Source organism: Lathamus discolor, chromosome 15 (assembly GCF_037157495.1).
Source record: "Lathamus discolor isolate bLatDis1 chromosome 15, bLatDis1.hap1, whole genome shotgun sequence".
Taxonomy (NCBI): Eukaryota; Metazoa; Chordata; class Aves; order Psittaciformes; family Psittacidae; genus Lathamus; species Lathamus discolor.
In genome coordinates, this window is record NC_088898.1 from 2,164,141 (window position 1) to 2,187,550 (window position 23,410).

At 51.5% G+C, this 23,410-nt stretch overlaps 1 protein-coding gene across 7 annotated transcripts in view; it reads left to right on the forward strand.

The window, feature by feature from the left end:
- DAB2IP (DAB2 interacting protein) overlaps nt 1–23,410 on the forward strand; it is a 146,894-nt gene that overhangs the window by 108,435 nt on the left and 15,049 nt on the right. For all 7 annotated transcript variants that reach the window (XM_065695241.1, XM_065695242.1, XM_065695247.1 and 4 more), the window contains 7 exons: nt 1,139–1,237; nt 3,399–3,953; nt 13,118–13,262; nt 15,489–15,633; nt 19,540–19,776; nt 21,338–21,539; nt 21,745–21,923. In XM_065695241.1, the coding sequence (XP_065551313.1) occupies nt 1,139–1,237; nt 3,399–3,953; nt 13,118–13,262; nt 15,489–15,633; nt 19,540–19,776; nt 21,338–21,539; nt 21,745–21,923 (1,562 nt within the window). The remainder of the gene's footprint in view (nt 1–1,138; nt 1,238–3,398; nt 3,954–13,117; nt 13,263–15,488; nt 15,634–19,539; nt 19,777–21,337; nt 21,540–21,744; nt 21,924–23,410) is intronic.

Genomic DNA, 23,410 nt, shown 5'->3' on the forward strand with positions numbered 1-23,410 from the left:
TTAGCCAGGTCCATTTGGCCTGCATCAGAGAGTATTACTGAACATCACCAAAAGCAGTGAATGCAGAGAAGGGCAGAGCTTGTGGAGGGCTTTATGGGCAGCACAGAGTTACGGTACCATGGTCACAGGCTGTCAGCTTCCCAGCAAGGCCTGGAAGAGGCAGGGGCTTGAGGAATATGTGTATGTGAGAAGATGCAGGGAACTATTGGCCTTTTACACCTTGGCTCAGTAATTGATGCCAAGGGGGCTTGGTGTGATGGATAGGAAGAAATGCTTGGTGCCTGTCATACTGGAGCTGCTGGGCAGCGGTTGCTTTAGTGTACTCTCAACAGGGTCATTTCTATGTGGGAGCACAGGCGTGATAAGGAATGAGGGGCATTTGCACCACTGGAAATGTCACTGCTGTGAGCATGCTTCTTCAGAACGTGGCTATGGAATCCCAGTGGCCAGAGAAAGTCATGCAAATCCTGCAGAAAGACCCCTTGGAAGCACGAGAGGAGGGTTCAGCAACACTTCACCACCCATCTCCAGGTCCAGGAGCCCCAGCCTGGCTCTGCCCAGCTGGGGATGAGGTGCTCTGAGAGTGGGAGTGCCTCTGACCAAGCTGCAAGTGCTGCTTGTATTGCTGCCAGCAGCGGGGTGTATGTGCTTGTCCCTGTGTTCTTCACAGCGTGGTCTTAGGGAGCACCAGAGCACAAAGGGGGAAGGTGGGAAATCAGCCTTCCCAGGCCTGGGGTTCTGCAGAAAACAAGGAATGGGTGGTTACTGTCACAGGCTTTGGGCTGCATCTGGAGGAATGCCAAGTGGTTGCAGTTTAGTTCATGTAAGGATTTGTACTCTCAGTTGTGGAACTTGGTGGTTTAAAGCATCGCATGCGTGGGGCCCATGATGTACTGTTTTCCAGTGTAGAAGAGAAGTAATTGGAATTTGCTTCCATGATTATTTCTGTGACGGAGAGAGTTGCCCTGTTTTTCCGCCAGCCGTAGGGGCTGTTGCTTCATGCTTGGATAAAGCTGTTTACTTAAAATAAAACATAACATAAAGAGATGCACTAGCATCTTTCCTAACTCCCCTTCGCTCCCCAGATCGCAGCCTGCAGTGTGCTGGTCAAGACATAATCCTGTTCCTTTCCCTGTAGGTGACGACTTCATCAGGAAGTAAGTGCTTCTCGTGTCGTTCCGCAGCAGAGCGAGATAAATGGATGGAAAACCTGCGGCGTGCCGTGCACCCAAATAAGGTAGTGGCTTTGAGGAATTGCCTCTGTTAGAGTTCAGTTCCTCGTTATTACATTTTATAGCCCAGTGCATAGTAGCAGCAGGGGACGTATTGTCATTACACAGTGAGTAAGTGTAACTGTGGGTCAGCCTTTTTCCGTATTGCTTTCTCCCACAATTATATTTACAGGCAAGTGCCAATTACTTCTTCCCCTCTTTTCTCAGTGCTTGCTGCTTCAGCTGTTGCTGAGAATTGATCAGACCTGAGGAACCTTCAGCCTTGCTCTGTTACTGATGATACTTGCTGCATACGTAGGACTTTCCACTTGTAGGAGCTCAGGAAGCTCTCGGGTAGCTGCCAGCAAAGTGACAAGTCTGAGTAGTCTGGAGAGTGCACAGAGCACACTTCCTGACTCCGGTAGTGCTTGTGGTGTCTGCTTGAGTGATGGAGAAACTCAGCTGCCCTCACAGCGAGTTCTCTGAGGCAGTAGTGGAATCTTCCTTTCCCTTCTCCAGTCAGTTGAGTGGCAAAGTCATCCTTAGGGACCTACAGAAACAAATCCTTCTCTTCACTAGAACACAGGGACACCCAGTATGTGGTTTTATGGCTCACTAGGACCAAGTCCATGCTGAATTGAAATCTACAACTGCTTCTCCCTCTCTGCACTGGAGTTGGGGAACAAAGATTGATCAGGATTGATCAGCTGCAGGATTTCACAGCTGATGAGTTCTATCAACAAGTCTTTTTCTGCTGATCGGAGAAAACACAAATGATGGGATCCTGTGAATTTATTCCTGGCATCAAAGCCACATAACCGCGTGCAAGTTAGGTCCAGGGCTGGCAGGTTGCTGAAGGAGCCCTCTGTGTTGGAGTTGATTGTTCCCAGCACAGTGCCAAATGCCAGTATAAAAGGTTTCCTTCAATATCATGACCGGAGCAGTGGAGGGGAGAGTTCCCGTACAGGGAGCTCAGCGACTCCAATGCTTTCCAAGTGCAGCAGCCTGGTAGTAATGATCTGAAAAAGCTGTGTAAGGTTTGTGTGGTCACATTCACCACAGGAAAAGTCCTGGGAATGTGCTGGGGCTGGGCACATCACTTATGGCTTTGAGATGCCAGTGTTCAGTGGAAATTCATTTGGAAGTGTGCCCTTATCTCAAAACATGCAATTAACTGATGGCTACTTTTCCATCTTTGTTTGAGGTCATAGACAATGAACTCTCAGTATCTGACTTGATATTTCTGTCAGGAATTCAGTGTTCTTGTGTAGTTCCTGCATGTACTTCCTGAACCTACAGTACCCCATTGTGGGCTTGCAGCAGAAACGTTCCTGCCCAGACTCTTGGACTGTGGTGGCTGTTTCAGTGAGGGGTTTCCAAGCAAAGCAGGTTACTGCAGAGCCCCTCGCAGTGGTTCAGCCATGAGTGCTTTATCTTTCAAGTCACTCCTGCAACAGATGCCCCTGGATATTCTTCCAGGATGAGATCAGCATCACTGGGGAGCTCTTAAAGATCCACAGTGCCCTTTGCTCTGCTGTTGTTTAGAAGGTATCCAAGCCACATTTCTATTTCTGGATTGTGATGATTCTCCTGTGGGACTTGCTCTGTCTCCTGATGTTGTAGTTTGGGTGCTCTGGACATCAGCCCTAAAATACCATGAGGTTTTGTAAATGCTTCTTTCCCTGCCAGAGGTGGTTGCATTCCAGCCATGGATGAGGTGATCTCTGGGTGTGTGCTCAGATCCCTTGATTGTTGTTCTATTACAGTAAAGAAAACAGACTCCAGTGCTGCTGTACTAAAAAGGGAGGTGGTTGGGAGATACCTGAAACACAGCTTCTGTTCTGCAAACGCCAGTAATGATCAGTGAAGTTCTGGTTTCTGCTGAGGCCCTCTTGGCAGTGAATGGGAAATGGTACATTTATGATTTGGAGGGGTTTTATCTTCCTTGTTCCTTATATTAATTGGCACCGACAGACACGGAGAGCATGGTGATATTTGGAAAATTAACATAAGTAGCGTTATTATGCAGATTCCTGAGAGCCAGTATTTCCTTAAAATAAAATGTAATTAAGTCTCTGCTCATTTAGCACATCCGAAATAATTAACTCCTATCTCCAGTTCTGTTGTGCTTGGCTTTGTGGTTTGGGTTTTTTTAGTGACCTGTTTTTCTTTGCATCTTCTTTTCAGGACAACAGCAGAAGGGTAGAGAATATGTTAAAGTTATGGATTATTGAAGCCAAGGACCTGCCAGCTAAGAAGAAGTACTTGTGTGAATTATGCCTGGATGACGTTCTTTATGCACGAACTACCTGTAAATTGAAAACTGATAATGTCTTTTGGGGGGAGCACTTTGAATTTAATAACCTCCCATCGCTCAAAAACATTACGGTGCACTTATACAAAGAGACTGACAAGAAGAAGAAGAAGGACAAGACCAACTTCATTGGCCAGGTGAACATCCCTGTCAGCTCCGTCACGGGCCGGCAGTTCGTAGAGAAGTGGTACCCAGTGGTGAGCCCCAACCCGGGCAAGGGCAAGTCCCCAGGGCCCATGATCCGCATCAAGTCGCGCTACCAGAGTATGAGCATTCTTCCCATGGAGATGTACAAAGAGTTTGCTGAGTACATCACTAACAATTACATGGTGCTGTGCTCGGTGCTGGAGCCCTCGCTGAGCGTGAAGAACAAAGAGGAGATGGCGTCTGCGCTGGTGCACATCCTGCAGAGTACAGGCAAGGCCAAGGTAAGACCCGTTGTGATCCTATCGGACACCATCGAGAGCAGGCTCCTGTGTTAGGGTTTGAAATCACCACATGAGTTGGGCTTCAGGCCTAGCCATTCATACACTCTAATTTTGCTTTTAATTACGAACAGGTTGCTAGCAAATTGCAAACTGCTTAATTAGCAAGAGGTCAGTGGGACCTCGAGATACCAACCGAGTCATTTTGCTCCATTCTGGAGGCTCAGGGGCCAGGCTCTTGCCTTATGAGCAGTGAAAGTAAAGCAAGAAGGCAGTTCTCAGGGATGAAATGGAAGCAATGTTGGCTTAAGCTAAGCAGCCTGTGTGTGCTGGGTGTTGCTGCAGTGAACACCCAGGGCAGTTCAGTCTATGTGGACCACTTTGAACATACTCACAGCTGGGAATCCCACATCAGGTTGAGAAGGGGGAGGCAGAGTGGGAGTTACTCCTGGCTGTGGTCTGTGAGGGTACCGGCAGGGTGAGCAGAGCTGGGAACTCCCTTACTGGACAGCACAGGCAAGCACTGAGGTCCCCAGCACATGGAACATGGAGTTGTGTGACCCTTCTGCTGCAGAGCATCCTGCATCCCCGGGTGGCGCAGCGCAGCCGTGGTGAGCAGGGCCAGTGTCAGCACTGCAGGAGTTAAGGCATCAGTGTTTTCTCTGTTGGAATCTCCCTGAACTCTGCAGGGGGGAGCTGGGAAAGAGCAGGATTTCCAAAGCTTTTGCAGTGCTGAGGAGACATGAGCTCCTCACCTGAGGGGGAATCACAAGGCTCTGCTTCCTCCAGAGCTGCCACTGCTGCCTGGGACCACAGCAGGGTTCATGCATTAGATTTAATTACCTTCTGTTGGACAGAGAAGTGGCTTGGCCTCCTGATCTGGTTCAGGGCAGGCAAAGCTCACTGAGAGGATTGCGCAGCCATGGGCCTGCTGCTGCAGAGGCAGAGAAAATAGCTGTTAAAGCCTTCCTTACCCCAGGCAGCAGTGTCAGGCCCCAGGAGCACAGGGAAGGACCGAAGCCCTGCTCCCCTTGGCTTTGTTGCCCTCAGAGGTGACAGAAGTGATTCACAGCCTGTGAAATCCGCTCCGTGGTTACACAGGGGAGCATCGTAGCTGTCCCCTCCTCACTCCTTGTGCCGGGGCTTCAGACACATCAGTGTGTGGTTTCTGGGCACAGCCCTGCGTTCTGCTGGCACATCTCATCAGGAGCCATGGGCTGTGCTGCCTCTTGCCGCTAGTGCCAGGGCTCTTGTTGGAATAGCCTTCTATTGGAGGGCCATGTCCATGGCTTACACGGTTCTGGTGCAGAAGGCTTCAAGTGTTGCCCCAATCTCAGTCACCACTGATCATGTGTTGGCATGGCTGAGAGCTGTTGTCACTGTTCCTACTTTTATCCTCTTCTCCTCGGTACTGGAGAGGCTCCAGAGAGAGCAAGTGTGTTTCCAGACATGTGTCTGCATCAGTGCTTGAGGTCCCAGAGGCTCTACACAGGGGACATGGCAAACAGTAAACAGACTTGATGAATTTCCCCCTAAAATGGAGCTTCTGCTTTGCCTGCCTGTCATCTGCCATCAGCATTAGCACAGGGTTTAGGGAGCTGTCAGAGCAACAGGAGTTATTGGAGCATGGGAACCAGGTGGTGTGTGCTTTAGTTGGACAAGCAGAGAGAGGGGAAAAGCAGCAGGAAGGTAAAACAGAATCATGGAACAGCCCAGGTTGGAAGGGACCTCAGATCATCTGGTCCAGCCTTTTGTGGGAAAGGCAGCCTAGATGGGATTAGCTGGCTCCCTGTCCAGTTGTATCTTGAAAGCCTCCAGTGATGGGGACCCCCGTGTTCCTGGGGAGGTTTTCCCGGGGATTGATTGTTCTAAATGTATAACATTTCTCTCTTACATCAAGATCAAATCCAGCCTCTGCTGGGTGAGGAGCACCCTCGGGGCAGCAACCCCCCTTCCAGGCTCTGTCCTGCTGGGACCTCTGAAGCTGGAGGTGGGTTCTGCATCCCTGTGCCTTGCCAAGAGCCTTTCCAGCCACCTCGAGAGCTCTCCCCTGCCCTGAAGAGTGCAGACGTGGCACTCGGCAGCCACCAATTTGTTTTGCTGATAAAGGGGGTTTTGTTGATCTTGGCTGCTGTAGCTGATGCTAAAGCAGCAATTAACAGTTGGCCCGAGAAACAAGTGTCCGGCAGATTATCTGTGAAGACTCGTTAGCAGTTAATTGCTCGTGCAGTGTTTCAGGCCCTGCTTTCCTGTAGTGATTTGCTGTAAATATGGTGTAATCCCTTAACGAGGCAGGGTCATGGGGTCCCTGTGTCCACCCAGAGCCACGCTGCAGGAGCTGTGTGCAGGAGAGGGGTGATGTGGTGCTGTGCGGGTGATGCCACGTGCAGAGCACGCAGAGCTGCAGCAGAAGGGGGACAAGGGCTGTAGCTGAGTTTTCTCCCTAAATACCTGCTTCTTCCTGGGCTTCACAACTGCATCACAGTAGATTAAAAGGTGGAGAACGGATGCAGAGTGTCCTGGCTGGGAGTGAGAGTCCATGCTTCCTTTGATCCCTGTTTGGGAAAGGGAAAAGCTTCCGCCCTGCAGTGCTGTGTGAGGGTTTGGTGCGCATCAGAGTGTGCCTGGAACCTCCTGACCAGCCACCAAGGCAGTGAGGAGGGAGAAAAGCAATTTGATGAAGGTAAAAGTGCAGATGGTCCGGCTGAGGGATCTGCCCCAGCCCTCTGGGAAGCCCGACAAACATGCAGCCCTACACCAGCTCCCTCCGTCACGCAGTGGCTGTTCACCGTCTCTCTCTATGGCACGTAGGGGTGGGAAGAGGCAAGAGGGAGTCGGGTTTGTGGCTCAGCACAGGGATGCGGGCTCTCAGCATCGCTCCTTGACTCATTACGTGATTCTGTCTCCCCAGTGAGAGCACCGATAAAGTGTTACCTCTAAGGGCGTGGAGATGCCTGATTATTTCCATGTGTTTTGCAACCCACAGACCAGAGACACAAAGTCATAACTTCAAGTATTTCTGTTGCCATACTTGGTGTTACCAGGAGTGCTCACCCCTGCCATTAGCATTGCTTGATGTGGCCCGTGTGATGTGGTTGTGGCTGCATCCTTCCCAACACGACAATGATTGCGACTTCAGATGCTTCCAGAATATTTCCCATGCTTAGATTTGTTTCTTACAGCTTTTGGTGCTCAGTTCATGACCATAAATCCTGCCCCTCTACTCTGCTCTAGTGAGACCTCACCTGGAGCATTGTGTGCAGTTCTGGTGGCCTCAACATAAAAAGGACATGGAACTGCTGGAACAAGTCCAGAGGAGGGGCATGAGGGGCTGGAGCACCTCCCGTATGAAGACAGGCTGAGAAAGTTGGGGCTGTTCAGCCTGGAGAAGAGAAGGCTGCGTGGAGACCTCATAGCAGCCTTCCAGTACCTGAAGGGGGCCTATAGGGATGCTGGGGAGGGACTCTTCATCAGGGACTGTAGTGACAGGACAAGGGGTAACGGGTTCAAACTTAAACAGGGGAAGTTTAGTTTGGATCTAAGGAGGAAATTCTTTACTGTGAGGGTGGTGAGGCACTGGAATGGGTTGCCCAGGGAGGTTGTGAGTGCTCCATCCCTGGCAGTGTTCAAGGCCAGGTTGGAGGAAGCCTTGGGTGGGATGGTTTAGTGTGAGGTGTCCCTGCCCATGGCAGGGGGCTTGGAACTGGATGAGCTTGAGGTCCTTTCCAACCCTAACTATTCTATGATTCTATAAATACCTAAAACACCCCTCCCTTGTCCAACTGGTTGGTAGCTCAAAGCCAGCATCAGACAGAGCTCGAAGGAGCCAGCTGCCCCCCTGAAATAAATATTTATCATCTTGTGAATGGAGTGAAGAATAAACATGTGTCCCTGTTTGTGCTGCAAGGATTAGCTCAGCTAAGCAGATGTAGTGACTCCTTCCATGGAGCTGGGGCAGAGCACGGGGAAAGTGCACAGGGAAGCACGGATGCTGCACAAGTTCAGCCATAGATGAGCCTGCAGCAGCCAGGTCCTCTTCCCCATGGAGTTTCTCTCTCTGATAATGCTTTATAGCAGCTATAGTTTAACTAATAAGGCTTTTAATGAGTTCTATGAGCACCCGCAGAGTTTTTACCCCTCTGGGGGGGGTGGTGAGCAGTTTCTGAGCCTCCTGTGTGGGATCCAGCCTCTCTGCCCTCGCGGGGAGGTTGGTGGGCACTCAGTGTGTTGTTACTGCATCCCTAAGGTTTCTTATTGCCCTGAGCGAGGTGATGGGAGCAGATTCCTTTGTGTTTACCCTCACGTTGCTGCTTCACCTCCTTTCCCAAGGAGAACTGGAAAATGCCGGAAGCGTTGAGGACGAGCTCCAGCACTCACAGGAGGGAGCATCATTGCATTTCCTAGCGCAGAAATGTCCAGCACAGCTCCTCAGAGGATCTGTGGGGGTCAGGAGTCAATGACTGGCAGTTGGGATCCCTGGTTTCACACCCTGTGTCCAGAGCCCAGTCCCTGCCCTCCACTACTCTCCTTGCACATCAGGTGCTGTGTTTCTCTGCCACTGCAGCACTGACACACGTAGGTTTGTGCTGACACTGGTCCACCCGTAACCTACAGCCCTGCTAACCCCTGGTGTTTTTCACCTTTGCATAAAAGCCTGGCTGGACTCTGGGCTAGTCTTTGAAATTAGCAGTAATCTTATTACCTTTATCAATTCAATCCTCTTAAGGTTAAGTCAATCCTCTTAATCAGGCTCATGATGTGGAGAACCTTATTATTTCAAAGTCAATCTGCCCATCAGTCACTTACAGTATTGGGAACCGTCAGCTCCAGCCCCGGGGGCTGCGTGCTCCAAGTGGTGTGTGCGGGGCCGTGGGTCTCACCAGCTCCCTCACACCCCACGTGCTCCATTGTGGACACATCCTGAGGGGCTGCAGGACCTCCCGCAGGACAGCGAGTGCAGGCTCCTCCCTGGGTGCGCACAGGATGGTCCTGCAAGGCTTGTGCTCCCTGCTGGCTCCCTTTGCCAAGGGAATGCTCCTGCTCCTAGCAGAGTTGGGCCAGGCACCCTGCTGGCTCCATCTCTGTGCCTCCTGGGTTCAGGAGCTGGAGGGGGCTGACATTGCCCAGTGACACCCCCCGGGCACAGGGATACTTGATGCAGACAGACCCCTCACCAGGGTCGGCTTTCTTGGCAAGTGCAAGCACTGGAAGTTTGGAGCACTGTGGGATGTGCAGGGCTGAGGGGTGCTGGAGGCTGAGCTGTCAGCGACTGATCAGATGTGTGACTGGATTAGCTTTCTTTGCTCTGGCTTTGTCCCCTGTGAAGGAGCTTTTTCTGCCTGGTTTTTGTGTTGGAGCAATGCAATTAGTCCGCTTCCTTTGCCCCATTGACATGGGCAGTGAAGGATCCTGTTCCTGAGCAGGTGTTGGTTTTTCTTTTAGTGGATTTCACTTTTCAATGAGCCTTTTCCAGTTGAGGCCACCCCCAGGGCAGCAGCTGCCAACAGCTGTGCAGGGACCACGTGCGGGCTACAGCGTGCTCCTTTCCGGGGCATCACCCCCATCTCCAGATTCTCCTTCCAGTTTCCCCAAGCAAAGGTTTAGCGGATTCTCCATGGCAGCATCAAGGATTCCAGCTGCAGGATGACTCAGGCACAGAATCATGGAATGATTTGGGTTGGAAGAGACCCTAAAGATATCCAGTCCCAGCCCCTGTGGACCAGGTTGCTCCAAGCCCTGTCCAGCCTGGCCTTGAGCACTTCCAGGGATGGGGCAGCCACAGCTCCTGTGCTCCAGGGAGATGGCTGCCGCTCCTGTGTGTGTTTCTGGAGGGCTGGAGGAGCTGCCTTAGCGCAGCTCACGCTGCTGGGGTTCATGCTTGGTTGGTTGAAAAGTGCTGGGAACCAGCGCACTGGGTTGATTTATTTATGAGCTGCTCTTCTTGACAGAGTCGGAAGGGTTGGAACTGGGTGAGCGTGAAGGTCCCTTCCAGCCCAAACCATTCTCTGATTCTCTGTCAGCATAGGGACAGTGACTGAAGTTGCACGGGTTCAGCCATGTCCAGTCTGAAGCGAATACCCTGAAAACCACCTGGGGAACAAGGCTGGAGAGCACTGCCACAGCCCTTAATTTTTACTGTAGACCTTTTCCTTCCCCTCTCGACTCCCATGTAATGAAATAAAGCATCTTATTTTCTTCCATTGCCAGGGGCCCTAACTGAAAACAACCCCCTGCTGATCCCTGCTGCTCAGAAACAGGGAGTTTTATTGGCTTTAGTTATTGCATTTTATTCAGAGCCTTGTATGTGGGTGAGTGAGGCCCCCGGAGGGATTCGACAGGGATTTGCATTCCATTTGTGTGTTCCGAGTGCTGGCTGCTGGCGTACTTCAGGCAGAGATACCAGACGTGTGATCCAGAGCCGATGTGGCTTTTTTGTGCAGAGGGAAGGCAGGATCTGGAGATGGCCCTGGGACAGGAACTGCAGGATGTCATGGGAACTGACCCATGGAGGAGGCTCCTTTCCCGCAGCAAACAGAGCTCCGCTGGGCTGCCCAGAGGCAGAGGAGCTCACTCAAGGACATTGGCTGTGGGTATTGTGGTCCCTGATGCACCCCAGGGCTGGTTCGTAGCCTGGCAAGATGCCTCCTGCAGCCTGGGGAGGCTGGACCTGCTGGGGATGCTGAGCAGGCCTTGCCTGCGGGATGCTGGTGGATGTTCTGGCTCTTCCCTCCATCCCTCTGTCAGTTCCAAAGCCTGGATCCCACCACATTTAAGTCCCAGCTTTGGGTGTTGTGCCATAATGGAGCTCTTTGGGATTTCAGCAGCTTTCCTTCCCACTTCGGAGACCAGAGGTTGTTCCTCAGCTGTCAAGCTGCAGGTGCTCCGTAGTGGATAATGACCACAGCAGAGGTTTCAGAGCAACCTTTTCTGGCTGTGTGCTGAGTCCCACAGTGGAATTTTGCCTCATTTTAATTTCTGGTGGATTCTGGATTAGCAAAAATCATTAAAATTGACATTATCGGTGGCTAAACCTTGTCTTTTGGGTATCCCACTCTTGGCAGCCTTGGCTCCAGCTGGGGTGTGCATCACAGCTTGGACCAGCATCCCACGGCTGCCAGTCCTTGGCCAGCAATAGAGGGGAAAGCAAACCCTTGGCTAAGAGAAACTGTAAAACTCAGTTATTCCTGAGATAATTAGTATGTTGGGAAAGTGACAGGAAAGAGAATCGAGCAAAGCCAAGGTCAGTGGCTGCTAATTAAGAATCAGCACCTTGTGTCAGCCTGAGCTGTGGCTTAGAATTGAAACGGACCCCGAGAGAGACCCAGGAAGATAAAGGTGATGGAGTTACCCAGATAGCAGCTAGTGGGAATTGAGCAGGGGTTTAAAGTTTCATTCCAGCCCGGCTGATAAAAGGGGCTAAATGAGAGAAAATAGTGGGGGAAGGCGCGTGCTTTGCTTCCAGGAGGGATTTTTTTGCCTCTGCAGCTGCAGGAGCATTGCAGACATAGCAGGATCTCAGGAAGGGTAAAGAAATAATGGAAGCGACTTCTGGTTTTTTAACCAAAGCTCCTCTGGCTCTTTTTGAGGCTCTCTGGGAAGGTCAGGACAGTGTATGGGTCCCAGTCTTGTGGGAAGGTGGGAGAGATGGGGCCGTTGGGTGCTGTTTGAACCTTGATTAAGCTCTCAGTGCACAGATGTCCATATGAAGGATGCAATGGAGCTAAGCGCCTCTCTCATAAATCTCCCAGCTAGCTACTGGCAGGGATGGGACCTCAGTGTCCCCTCTCCTGAACCTGGGTTGGAGCAGGCTGGGTCATGGCCATGGTGCTTGGAAGCTGCGTTTTGGGAATGGCAAGGACAGGACCTGGGTCTCTGCATGACAGCTGTGGGATGCTCCTGGTGCCCTTGCCAGGAACAGGTTACCTCTGGTACGGTCATGACAAATGAAGGGGAATTTCTTAGTGAAAGGTTATTACCAAGCTGATGATTTTGTTCTAGGGGAAGGCAGTTTAGAAAAAGGGGCCTTTGGCTGTGGAATTGAATGTGTGTGTCAACATTTGTCTGTCTCCTGCTTGGGAAACAGGGAGCGCTTTAATGCATCTGAGGTACACAGCGCCTGTTCCCCTTCGTCCAGGTGAGTGGTACAGGGTGGGAGGGGATGGACCTTTCCAGCAGCCAGCACAGTGAGGAGCTGGGCAGGAGCCCAGAGCTACTTTTCCCATTAGCAGTGCAGTGAACAGAAGCTGAATATATATTAGCATTGAGATCTGCATGGCATTTCTCCTGCATTAACACTGGCTGCAGCACACTAAATACCACACCACGCAGTGGAGTCTCAGCAGAATGCATGAGGACCTGTGTGATGCTCTCTGCTCAGTTAATGCTGCTGCTGAAGCAGCCGTGGAGCTGGGGCTGGAGGACTGGCTTTGGTTTAGGTTTTGTAATTCAGCAGCCTGGCCTGAAGCACGGGGCAGCTGTCAGCATGTGGCCTGCTCCTGCTCACCCCTCCCATTGCTCTGCAGCCCAGGGGGTGAGAAGCTCACGTGGGATTTGGTTGTGTGCGCATCCGGCCCCAAATCTGTGCTGTAGCAATGCTGTTTATTTCCATGAGTACTAAGGAAATGGGACACTTGAGTATCTTGATGCATATTATAGGCTTGATTCTCAGCCATTAACTGTAGGGCACAGCTCATGGCATCCGAGCATGCCCTTGGTTTGCATCCAGTCACTTAGACAACAAATACAGCCACATTTAACAGCAAACAGAACGTTTCACCCACAAAATGGGAACTAGATGTTGTTAAGGTCCTTTCCAACCGTGACCGTCCTAAAATGTGAGGCAGATAAAAGACCCAGCTGGAAACCAGCACTGATGGAGAGGCAAATGTGGTGCAGGTCTGAAATGAATCATTTTTGGGGTCATTTTTGAATAGTTTTTTGTGGTGCGAGAATTGAGACTTTCCAGAGACTTATTTTTCTTCTCCTCTATGAGGTTGGAACAGGAGGGAAGTGGGGCTGGGAGCAACTCAGCATGGGACAGCCAGGATCACCCGCAGCTCCTCCACTCTGTCCTGTGTCTCAAAAGCTGAGAGGAGGGGAGGCTGCCTGCTCTGCTGAACAAAGCGTGTGTCAGTGCGTGGTGACCCACCATGGGCTTTGCTTTCCAGGATTTCTTGACTGACCTGATGATGTCTGAAGTTGATCGCTGTGGTGAGAATGAGCATCTCATTTTCAGGGAGAACACACTGGCCACCAAAGCAATTGAAGAATACCTGAAGCTGGTGGGGCAGAAATACTTGCAAGATGCCTTAGGTACGTACAGATCATTGGCAAGGCTCACCCAGAGGAGTCCTCCTCTAGGCTGTAGGGTGCTGTGTGGTGGAGCCTTGATACCTGTCAGAGGGTTTCACTGGTCCAAGCCAGGGGCACAGCGATGACCCAACAGGCAGCTCTCTGCTCCCTGGTGAAGGTCACCGCTGCGTTAGTGCTTCAGTCCACTTTCAAAGGAGATAAATGGATATGTGAAGGCATCATGCTGCTTTCCACGGCTTCTGTCTTGGCGCCGTCAGTGTCACAGCAGCTGATTGAACCTTTCCCCTGATGGCACCCCCGGACCAGAGACGCTCCCTCAGTTCCTTGCAGCGCTGGAGAGTCAGATGCAATCTCCCAAGTCCCAGTGATGAGGGAGTCGTGTCCCAGACCACGCTGGGAACAGCCCTCCTGGTGGCTGGATTTTAAGTGCTGGCGATGTTCGTGGCTCCAAAAACATTTCTCTTGATGCAAATGAAAATAATTAGAGCTTCTGCTTCTGGGCAGGTCAGGAAGGAATTGCTGTGTTGCTGTTTGCAGCCAGCACTGCACGAGGATGGGGAGAGGCTGCCTTTGAAGCATGATGTCTGAGCCTCAGCCGAAGGCAGCTAGATCGGATCCACGTCTCAGCAGAGCTCCCAGTGAAGTGTTAATTTTTCAGGATGTTGGGTTCCTACCAGTGGATTTGTGTAATTTTAGCAAGGAGCAAAGAAGCATAAATACTTTATTAAGATAATAGTAATAAAGTCAGCATCGGGAAGGGGAGATCGTGGAGTCGAACCAACACATAGCCCACAAGAATAGGAAAAGGAATAGTATTTATTTCTGCCTTGTAATGCTTTCTGGTTGAAGGCAAGTCTGTGAGGAGATTACCTCATACGAGTTCTAAGCAGCCAGGGGATTAATGAAGGCACAGAGTGCTGAAACATTCCCCTTTCAGGGCTCAATGCAAATGCTGCCAAGCCATCTCCAGCTAGTGCAGGTGGAGCCTTGGGTTCCTGCTTGCTGGTCAGGGCACTGGTCCTGTGTCAGGCCTTTTATGAGTGAAGTGTTTCATCTGTGTGTCACCAGGTAACACCATACAGCACAAGGTAACACAGTAAAAGATAGTGTTTTCCTTTAAACCATGAAGCACAAGCAAGTAATAGGGCTGGATGATAACAGCAGGCATCACCTGCAGGCGAGCAGAGAGGCTCCAGAGCTCCCTGGCAGAGCTGAAAATACATTGGAGAGGCTCTCCAGTGTGTAATTAAAATCTGTTTTGGCAATAGGGGAGGAATGCAGACAAGAGTGAGCCAAAACCAGGAGTATGGGAAAATCCAAGACGGTCAGGAATGAGAAGATGAACAAACCAACCGGAATTAGAAGAAAACCAAAGCAAGCCTTTCTCCAGAACATCACCTGGCTCTGCAGATCCCTTGATATTGCCTTCTAATCCTCATTATCCCACCCCCAGCCACCACTGTGTGCTAGCTGGGATGGGTGACTGCCACTCCCAAACTGGACACTGGTCCAAGCAGTGGGAACATCATCAGCTCGGGCAGCAGGGTTCTGTCACCCAGGGTGAAAGGTGGCACAAGAGTGAGGAGCTCCAAAGCAGCCCCATGGTGTGATCCTCCATGGTGTGAGGAGCAGCCAGGCACAAACAGGAGTGCAGGGAAGCTCAGAGAAATGTTTTAATTCAATTTTGTGTGATGTTCAGCTCAAAATAAACCCAGTAAATGGTTCCTTTCCTTTAATTACCCATTTCTCCTGTGAATCACAGCGGCTTGTCCATGCCAGGGCGCAGGCTGCAGTAGCAGCCATCCTACAAATAATTACAGAACTTGCCAGCATACTTCCTACTGGATTTGCCCAAGGGAGCGTCTCTGGAACCGGTGTAATGGGGGCTCAGGGCAGGCTGAGGAAGCGAGTGTTTTGGCAGCTCAGTTCTGATGCAATAGCCCATAGCCACAAGGCAGAGCTGCCAGCTGGGTGGGAGGGATGGAATGTGCTCATTGGGAATATGGGTGCCTTTCTGCAGGGTGCGCCTGGGTCTGGTCAGGGATCCTGAGAGCTGGTGGGGCGCAGCCTGCCCTGGGAGCCACCACCAGCTCTTGTACCCACTCTGTTCAGGCAGCGTGGTGGGATGCAGGGTAACTGCTAGGGTGCTTGGGCTTGTGAACAGAATTGCTTGCAGGCTGCATCTCTCGTGTCTCTAGAACCCATCACCAACTGTCTGTTTTACAGGGGAATTTATCAAGGCACTGTATGAATCAGATGAGAATTGCGAGGTGGATCCCAGTAAGTGTTCATCTTCAGACCTTCCTGAACATCAGAGCAACCTGAAAATGTGCTGTGAGCTGGCCTTCTGCAAGATCATCAACTCCTACTGGTCAGTATCCTGTGAGCATCGCTCCCCTCCACATGCCCTTGGCTAGCACAGAGCGGATGCAGCTGCAGGGACAGGATGGCAGCAGCCCATCCTCAGGCTATTGGTACCCATCCCTTAGCTGTGCTGATGGGCAGCTTGTCAGAGAGCTTTGGAGGGGGAGCTGCAGGGCCCTGCTCACATCCTGTGGTACATAAGGGATCAGGAGCAAGAGTGAGGATGGCCACGGGGTGAGACAGCAGCTCCTGCTCAAAGTATGGAGTATGTGCTCTATGAGTGCAACAGCCTCACTGGTTGTCCATCAGGCTTGTTTTCAGTGGGTGTTGAAGGGTTACTGGTGCACAGACATGGGGACAGGGCAGTGGAGTCAAGGAACATGAAATGCCTTTGCAAGGGTGGCCAATTCAGAGAGGGACTTGATGCCAACTGTGTGTGGAAGTCTGGAATAAAGGGCAGAAATGTATGGCCTGGGTCTCCTACCCATGTAGTGATTCAGTCTGGATCAGACTGATGCACTCTGCCTGTCTCAGATGAAGTTCTGAGATCCTCTCTGCCGCACGGAAGCTGCACCAGCACAGGGAGCTTTTGTTTAGGCAGATGTTCTCTTGTTGCAGAGTGCTATAGCCCAGGAGGATGCTGCTGTTCCTCTTGGTTTGCTCTTTGGCTCAGCATCCTGCATTCCTCTGTTAACCCCTCTGTCTCCCAGCCCCGGGGTGCTTGCTGAGGCAGAGGTGGGGAGCCCATTGCCTCCTTGGCCCAAGGCCTGGTATGCAGTTTGAGGCATTTCCTGGTTGTTTATTCTCAGGGTAAAGGTTCTTGCAACCAGTTGGGACAGGCCTGAATATGCAAAATTGACTGGAGTAAGGTAGTTGCATCCTGTTGTGGAGGAGGCTGTCAGGCTCGTGGTGTGACCTGTGCTCAGCCCTGGGGTCTGGCAGCCAGGAGTCCCTGGGTCTCTTAGAGATGCTGTCTGCAAAGATGACCTGAAAAGGGGGAAAATGGGTTTGTGACTCTCATTACTTGGAGAAATAAAAGGCTTTGCTTTCTGCTGCTTCCTAACGTACCTGATCTGTATGAGAGAATGATCACTTTGTCTTACTGCTGGGTTTGCAGCCATCATGCTTCAGAGTCTGGGCTTAGTTTGTGTTAATGTGTTTAGTAACAACAGTGTTGTTGCAGAACATCAACTCAGGATAATATTGGAGGAAGGAAGTCTTTGATAATAAGGATTTCTCATTTTCTCTCCTGTCCCAGCTGTTCTCTTGAGGTCTGAAAGCTCATGATATGCAGTCTCCCAGGATTGTGAGTGCAGGCCCAGGAAGGGAATTGCTTTTCCAGATCCTGTTCAGGGACAAAACAAGCAGCAGGAGGCTCGTTCAGACAAATAAGCAAAGGGCAGATTTCTTTAGAGGTATCCTATACCTTGTCCTGGGCTGATTAATAACTGACTCAGGAATGGTGTTTGCCGGCTCTCCCAGGAGGGATTCACTGCTTTTGGCCACCAATGGATTACAATTGTTTGAATGAATGTCTTCCTAAAAATACCCAAAGCAGCGCTAAAAGGTCACTCTAAAAATAGGCCTGAAAAGTGACCTAAGGAGAGTCAGGAATGCACGGGAAGTTTGTTCCTCCAGTCCTGCCTTTCCAAGGAGGGCTGAAGCAGTTGCTCTGAGTGGTTCCCCCTTGCTCCTTTGTGCTCAGTTGTTCTTGGGGATTAATAGGGATGATGAGTGTTCAGGATTGGCCAAGGTATCCTGAGAGCTAACGATCCTGCTTTAAATAGAGTGCCAGAATGTGCATGCTCATCTGCAGAGAGAGCCAGAGAGAGGAAAGAGGTTTACAATAACTGAAAATTGTTATAATTATGACATAATTTGGACATCTGGGAAGTTTCAGTGTAAGCAGAATTGCAGCATGCGGGCGCTCGTCACTGGGAAGTCGGGTGATGAATTCCGGGCCCGTTTGTCCCACGGAGCTGGGAACTGAGCTCCATCCGCTGGGGCACAGTTGAAGGTTTGTGGTCTCCCTCGCTGGAGAGCAGAGCTCGGGGGCTGCGTGCAGCTGGGGCGTGCATTGCGAGGGGTTGCTTCGCAGTGACGGCACAACCTGTCCTGATCAGTCAAGCCTTAAATTGCTTAAAGGATTCTCCTGTTTCTGGGCAAATACCATGAAGTAGAAGGGCTTTGTCCAATTGTGTGGATCAAATCAAAGACAGAGAAGAATTTACCCAGCCGGAGACGTTGGCTAATGTTATTTATAAAGCACAGGGTTAAAGCTCACGGATGTGAAAGCATGAAGCCAACACAGAGCAGAAGCTGAACGCAATGGAAGCATTTCCAAGCGCTTCCATGGAGTGTCACCACCCATGTCAGGTCGGATTGAAACCTGGAGTGCAGATGCATGGGCCTTTCTGTGTGTGGTGGGATGCCCTTGGTGGGATTACCAGCAGCATCCACAGACCTGAAACAGGGGTTTGCAGTTGAAATGAGGGGTGAGGGCTTTGCCTGCTGAGTGTGGATGCTGCTGGCTCAGAGGATGGCTGCAGAGCCAGAGGCCGTGGCTGTTCAGTGCAGGGTACCCACAAACCCCATAGGTCTCTGCAGTGTGGCCAGGAGCAGTCAGCTGGGCTCGATGGAATGAGTGTCCACAGTCCTGGGAAGCAGAGGCCGGAGGATGGGGAGTGCTGGCAGCAGGAGGAATGACCTTGTACTGGCCTGGAGGCCTGGCAGTGCTGTGTTTTGGAGCCTCCCAGCTGGCTCTTGCTGTTGCTGGACAGTGGATGGTGTCTCTGGCCATGCAGCTCCCAAGATTTTCCCTTCTGCAGTCAGTCCGGGCAGGCTGTTGAGAGCCAAGCTCATATTGTTTTGCTTTTCCCAGATAGTCCCTGCACCAAAACTGGGCAACCATCCTCTGAAATGGCTGTTTGTTAAGGAGATTTATGGTCTAAAATGGAGTCTGACCTCACTTCAGTTTGGTTTTATACCATCCAGCTCTGGTTCTGAAGCAGAGGAGGTGGTTGCTGGCCAGGGCAGCCTCCAGCGGGTGGGGAGCTGTGTCCCAGGGACCCAGGGGACCAAGGGCAGTGCGGTGGGACCCGCTGCCAGCCTGCTCCAGGCAGTGGGAGTATCCAGCTGAATAAATAACACATGCTGGGAACAGGATAAGGTGGGAGCAGGGAGCTGGGGAGGGCTGGACAGAAACAGGCAGCAAGTTGTCCAGCGATAAGGGCTGCTGCAGCTACCGACTGCTGGAGCCAGGGGAATTCTGGTATCCAGGAAAGCGAGGCTGAGTCTGTGCAGCTACAAGGCTGGAGGAACTCCAGTGGGGCTCCGTGTTTGTACTGGTCACAGTAGGATTTGATCCGTGTGCTTGAACAGGAGTATTACAACCTGCACAGCCACACTGGTGAGCCCGGTACCACGGATGTTCCTGCTGAGGGGGTCCCTGATGCTGTGTTTCTTCAGGAGACACAATCCCCCTTGGTGGCTGGGCTTCCCCTAGTTCAGAGCACCCTGAGAGACAGCCAACTGGCTTGGGATGAGCTGCTTTGCACAGGGTGTCTCATATCTCCATCTTCCCAGTTGTCCAGGGTTTTAACACCCAGCACAACCAGACAATGTTCGTTAGTCTGATGAAAGCTGCTTCTCCTACAACATTATGGAGCAGCTTTGCTTTGTCCTGTGTGGCTTGAGTGTCCTGAGGGACACTGCAAAAAACAAGCACAGGGCTGTGAGCGATGCGGGTGGTAGTGCTGCTGTGCATCAGCAGGGTGAGAGGGCTCTACCGCTGTCTGGGTCTGGGTGTTGTACCCCGCAGCTGATACACACCGTATGTAGTTACTGCTGTGTGGCAGTTTGAGCACCCTAGCCTTGAACTTGCCATCCCTGCAATGTCCTCCTCTCGTTCCAGTGTCTTCCCAAGGGAGCTCAAGGAAGTTTTTGCCTCATGGAGACAAGAATGCAGCAACCGTGGCCGCCCGGACATCAGCGAGCGACTGATCAGTGCCTCCCTGTTCCTGCGGTTCCTGTGCCCGGCCATCATGTCCCCGTCCCTCTTCAGCCTCCTGCAGGAGTACCCGGATGACCGCACTGCACGCACTTTGACCCTCATTGCCAAGGTCACCCAGAACCTCGCCAACTTTGCCAAGTAAGCCGGGAGCCGGGATGGGAGCAGGCAGGAGGCGCCGGGTGTGCAGGCAGAGCCCGGCGCCAGCACCGCAGCCCCACGCTGCCTGCTCCTTGCCTCGATGGAAGGGGTCTGGTTGTTTCCTGTTGGCTGTTTCCCCCACGTCTCTCTGGGACCCATTCCCTCACTGCAGGGTCAGGGAGATCACTGAAGTTTCCAAAACAGGACGTGTTTTATGAGCAGGAAAAGGAGCTGTTTTGAGCACACAGAGGAGCCAGCGGGCTGGCAGCAGGGACACCCCGGCACAGCCAGGCACGTTGTCCTGGCATGGCATGGTTGGCCTCTCGGGGGCACCAGCAGGACCAGACCCCCAACAGCAGCTTGTTGCTCAGGAGCTGGTCTTTCCCCCCTGTAAGCTCTAGGACCCTCCCTGCTATTCAAATGCAGTTGTCTGAACTGGGAGGGTATGAAAGGAGAAGGGAACACTATCCGTTTCCAACTAAATCCTGTCAGTTTCTATCTAAACCCATTGGTGTGGTGGAAACAAAGCGAGAGATTTCTGAGAATCTTTCCACTGGCTGCAGCTCTGAGCTACTTACCCTGAGCTCTGATAACAAAATGATGAGCTTTCCGAAACATGAATGGACAGTTTCTGTCTAAAGCTTCTTAGATCTGGAATCCAGCTTAGTACACACGCTCGCCGTCAGGAGCGTGCAGGCATGCAGACGCAGATGGAAGATGTACAAGTGTGTTACACTTGATGACAGCAATTCTCTGTATTCCTGACCAATCCCTAACTAAAGGGTTTTCAGATTCTCAGCACTTTGCAGGAAAGACTCTTTTAACTAAGCTGACATTAGTCAGTCAAAGTGATGGAGCTGAGCTGTGCCGCAGCTGGCACACAGCCGAGCCTCAGCATCACTGGCACTGGCACAGCACCAACCACTGCTGGTACAGTTGAACCACGAGACCCTCCCTGTTGTGCTCTAAATAAGACATCTAACCTAGAGGGGGATCTGGGAAGTGCTCGGGGGCAGAGGAGGTTGCAGGAAGCCAGAGGGGACACATGGGCTGGCCCAGCTGCACGTATAGCTCTCCAGGGTGATCCCAGAGCCATTGTGCTGGGGCGGCAGTGGCTGGGGTTAGCTCCAGTGCTTGTGGAAGAGCAGGGAGAGTGCAGGATTCCTGCCACCATCATGGGCTTCAGTCAGTTGATGGTGCTTGGTTTTATGATGTATTTCCAGTGACAGGTCCTATTTCTGGAGGCTGTGTCCTGACCCAGCAGTAAGATACACACCGTTACCAACAACAGCTTTGTTTCTCTAGCTTTCACCTTTATTTCTGCTGTGGAGATCCCACGCTGATGAGGACATATCTGGGTTAGGCTGGAGTTAATTTTGGTTCCATGATCAGTGAGGTGTACCAGGTGCCTGCTTAGCAACCCAGGCATCCCAAAGGCTTTGAAGGATTCAGGTGGGAGAGGAAGGTTCTGGCATCCTTACCTGCGTATGTACCTACACATTTTGTTGGCTGTACCTCTGTTTACAGGATTTAGCTGAAATCCCTGTTGCTGTCTTGATAGGTTTGGCAGCAAAGAGGAATACATGTCCTTTATGAACCAGTTCCTGGAACACGAATGGACTAACATGCAGAGGTTTCTCCTGGAGATTTCCAACCCCGAAACCATCTCAAACACTGCTGGCTTTGAAGGCTACATTGACCTTGGCCGGGAACTGTCCACTTTGCACTCGCTACTCTGGGAAGTCATTTCTCAACTGGAGCAGGTATCCAGGGGAATCACAGGGGCAGCCCTTGGCCTCTGTAGCCGCATGTGCTGGGACTTCTCATAGCCTCAGTGGTGGGGGTAAATGATGGAGAAAATGAACGTTGTGTAATAAATGTGATTCACTGAAGAGAATGAATCAAGGACCGTGGCTCTCTAGCAAAACCACAAGATGTTGGTAGTAATTCTGCTCTCTTTTTACCCAGAGCACTGCAACGAAGCTTGGGCCTCTGCCTCGGATCCTGAGGGATGTCAACTCTGCGCTCAGTAACCCAGCCTGCGTGCAGGTCTCGGTCATGGCCGATCACACCGCATCCACACCCAGTGCTGGCAACAGCATCTCTGCGGGGCTCCAGAAAATGGTGATAGAGAATGACTTATCTGGGTAAGAGCATGAAGGGCCTGGCCACAGACCAGGGAAATGCTGAATGTCCATCCACTGCCAAAGCCTGAGCACCTGCAGGGACAGGCAGGGCAGGGTGTGTGTGGATGTGGCTGATCCGTTCACTAGGCTTTCTGGTCACAGAACTGGTACTGGCTGTAGTTCAGCTCTGAATCTGGACAGAGCAGTGGGCAGGAGTGCAAGGACACGGCTCCATGCTGCGTCCCTTGAGAGCCAAAGCTGGGATGTGGTCTGGGAAACAAGAACTTGGTATCTCTGTTCTCAGCTCTTGGCATGTGGCTGCAGAAGCAAAATGTTCATCCTCTGGGGAGCTAAGGGCTTGTCTGCACTAACCTCAAAGTGGTTGGCGTTGCCATTAAGTTTGTTGGGTCACTGGATATGCATGATCTATAGGATTTGCCTTACCCATCTTTGTAAGACATAAGGGTATGTGCTGAATTCACTGAGACCCAAACCTTGACATTTCTTTAGCAGCTGCAAAGCTGTAGAGGCCTGACAGAGACATTCCAGTCTACTCTGTCTAGTTTTATAATACTGGGTGTTTTTAATGATGAGCAGTGATTCACAGACACAGTCACCTAACATGCGTTCTGGGCTCATTATATAAGGAGTTTCATTCATGGAGAAGATGACTTGCAAACCTGTAATGCTTCTGTTTGTGGAAAATGAAATGGAGCCCACGCAAATTGAAAGACTGAGGTGGTAAAATAGTTTGTAAGTGGAAACTACATAATATTTAACAGTTTAATTAGGAACGAAAGGCAGCAATGGCACTGGACTGGCTCTAATCAGAGTTTTCATCTCTAGTGCTTCCCAGCATGAGGTGCAATTATTTAAATCTAATGCTATGGAGGATGTCTGACAATATGCTTTCACCCAAATACTTGCTTACAGTGCACCATCTTTGATCAGTGTATATTCACATTAATCTACTGCAAAGCTCTTTCTTCCTATCCCCAAGAAAATCAATATTGCATGACTGTATGTTGCAGCAGGTCTGGGTGCATAACCTTCGGTTGCTGGGCTGTAGCTCTGCTGTTGGAGCTCTGTCTCTGATCCTTGAACGCGTGGTGTGGATCAGGCTCCCATGGTATTCCATGCTCTCTGATTTGGCCAGTGTGCCCTCAGGGGCTGACTGCCTGGGTACAGAGCAGGGCACATGGGAGCAGCACAGGTACAGCCAGCTGGGAGCAGAAGGGTGACTGACACACAGTGATGAGCAGGTCCAGCTGGGGAGGCAGAGCTGGGGATGCATCCTGCACAGCGCAGCGCTCCCCACGCATACACCCACCCCTGGCTCCCCTGCCTGCGCCTCCTGCCTGCTCCCATGGGGCTGCCCAGGGCTCCCGCATCCCCCTGCTCCCCCTGCACTGTCCCTGCTTCCCAGGGCCTGGGTTTTGGCCCCGTCCCACCCAGCTGTGCCACGCTGATTTCTTCTGAGTGATTTGGGGTTTTCCTGCTCCGGTGCA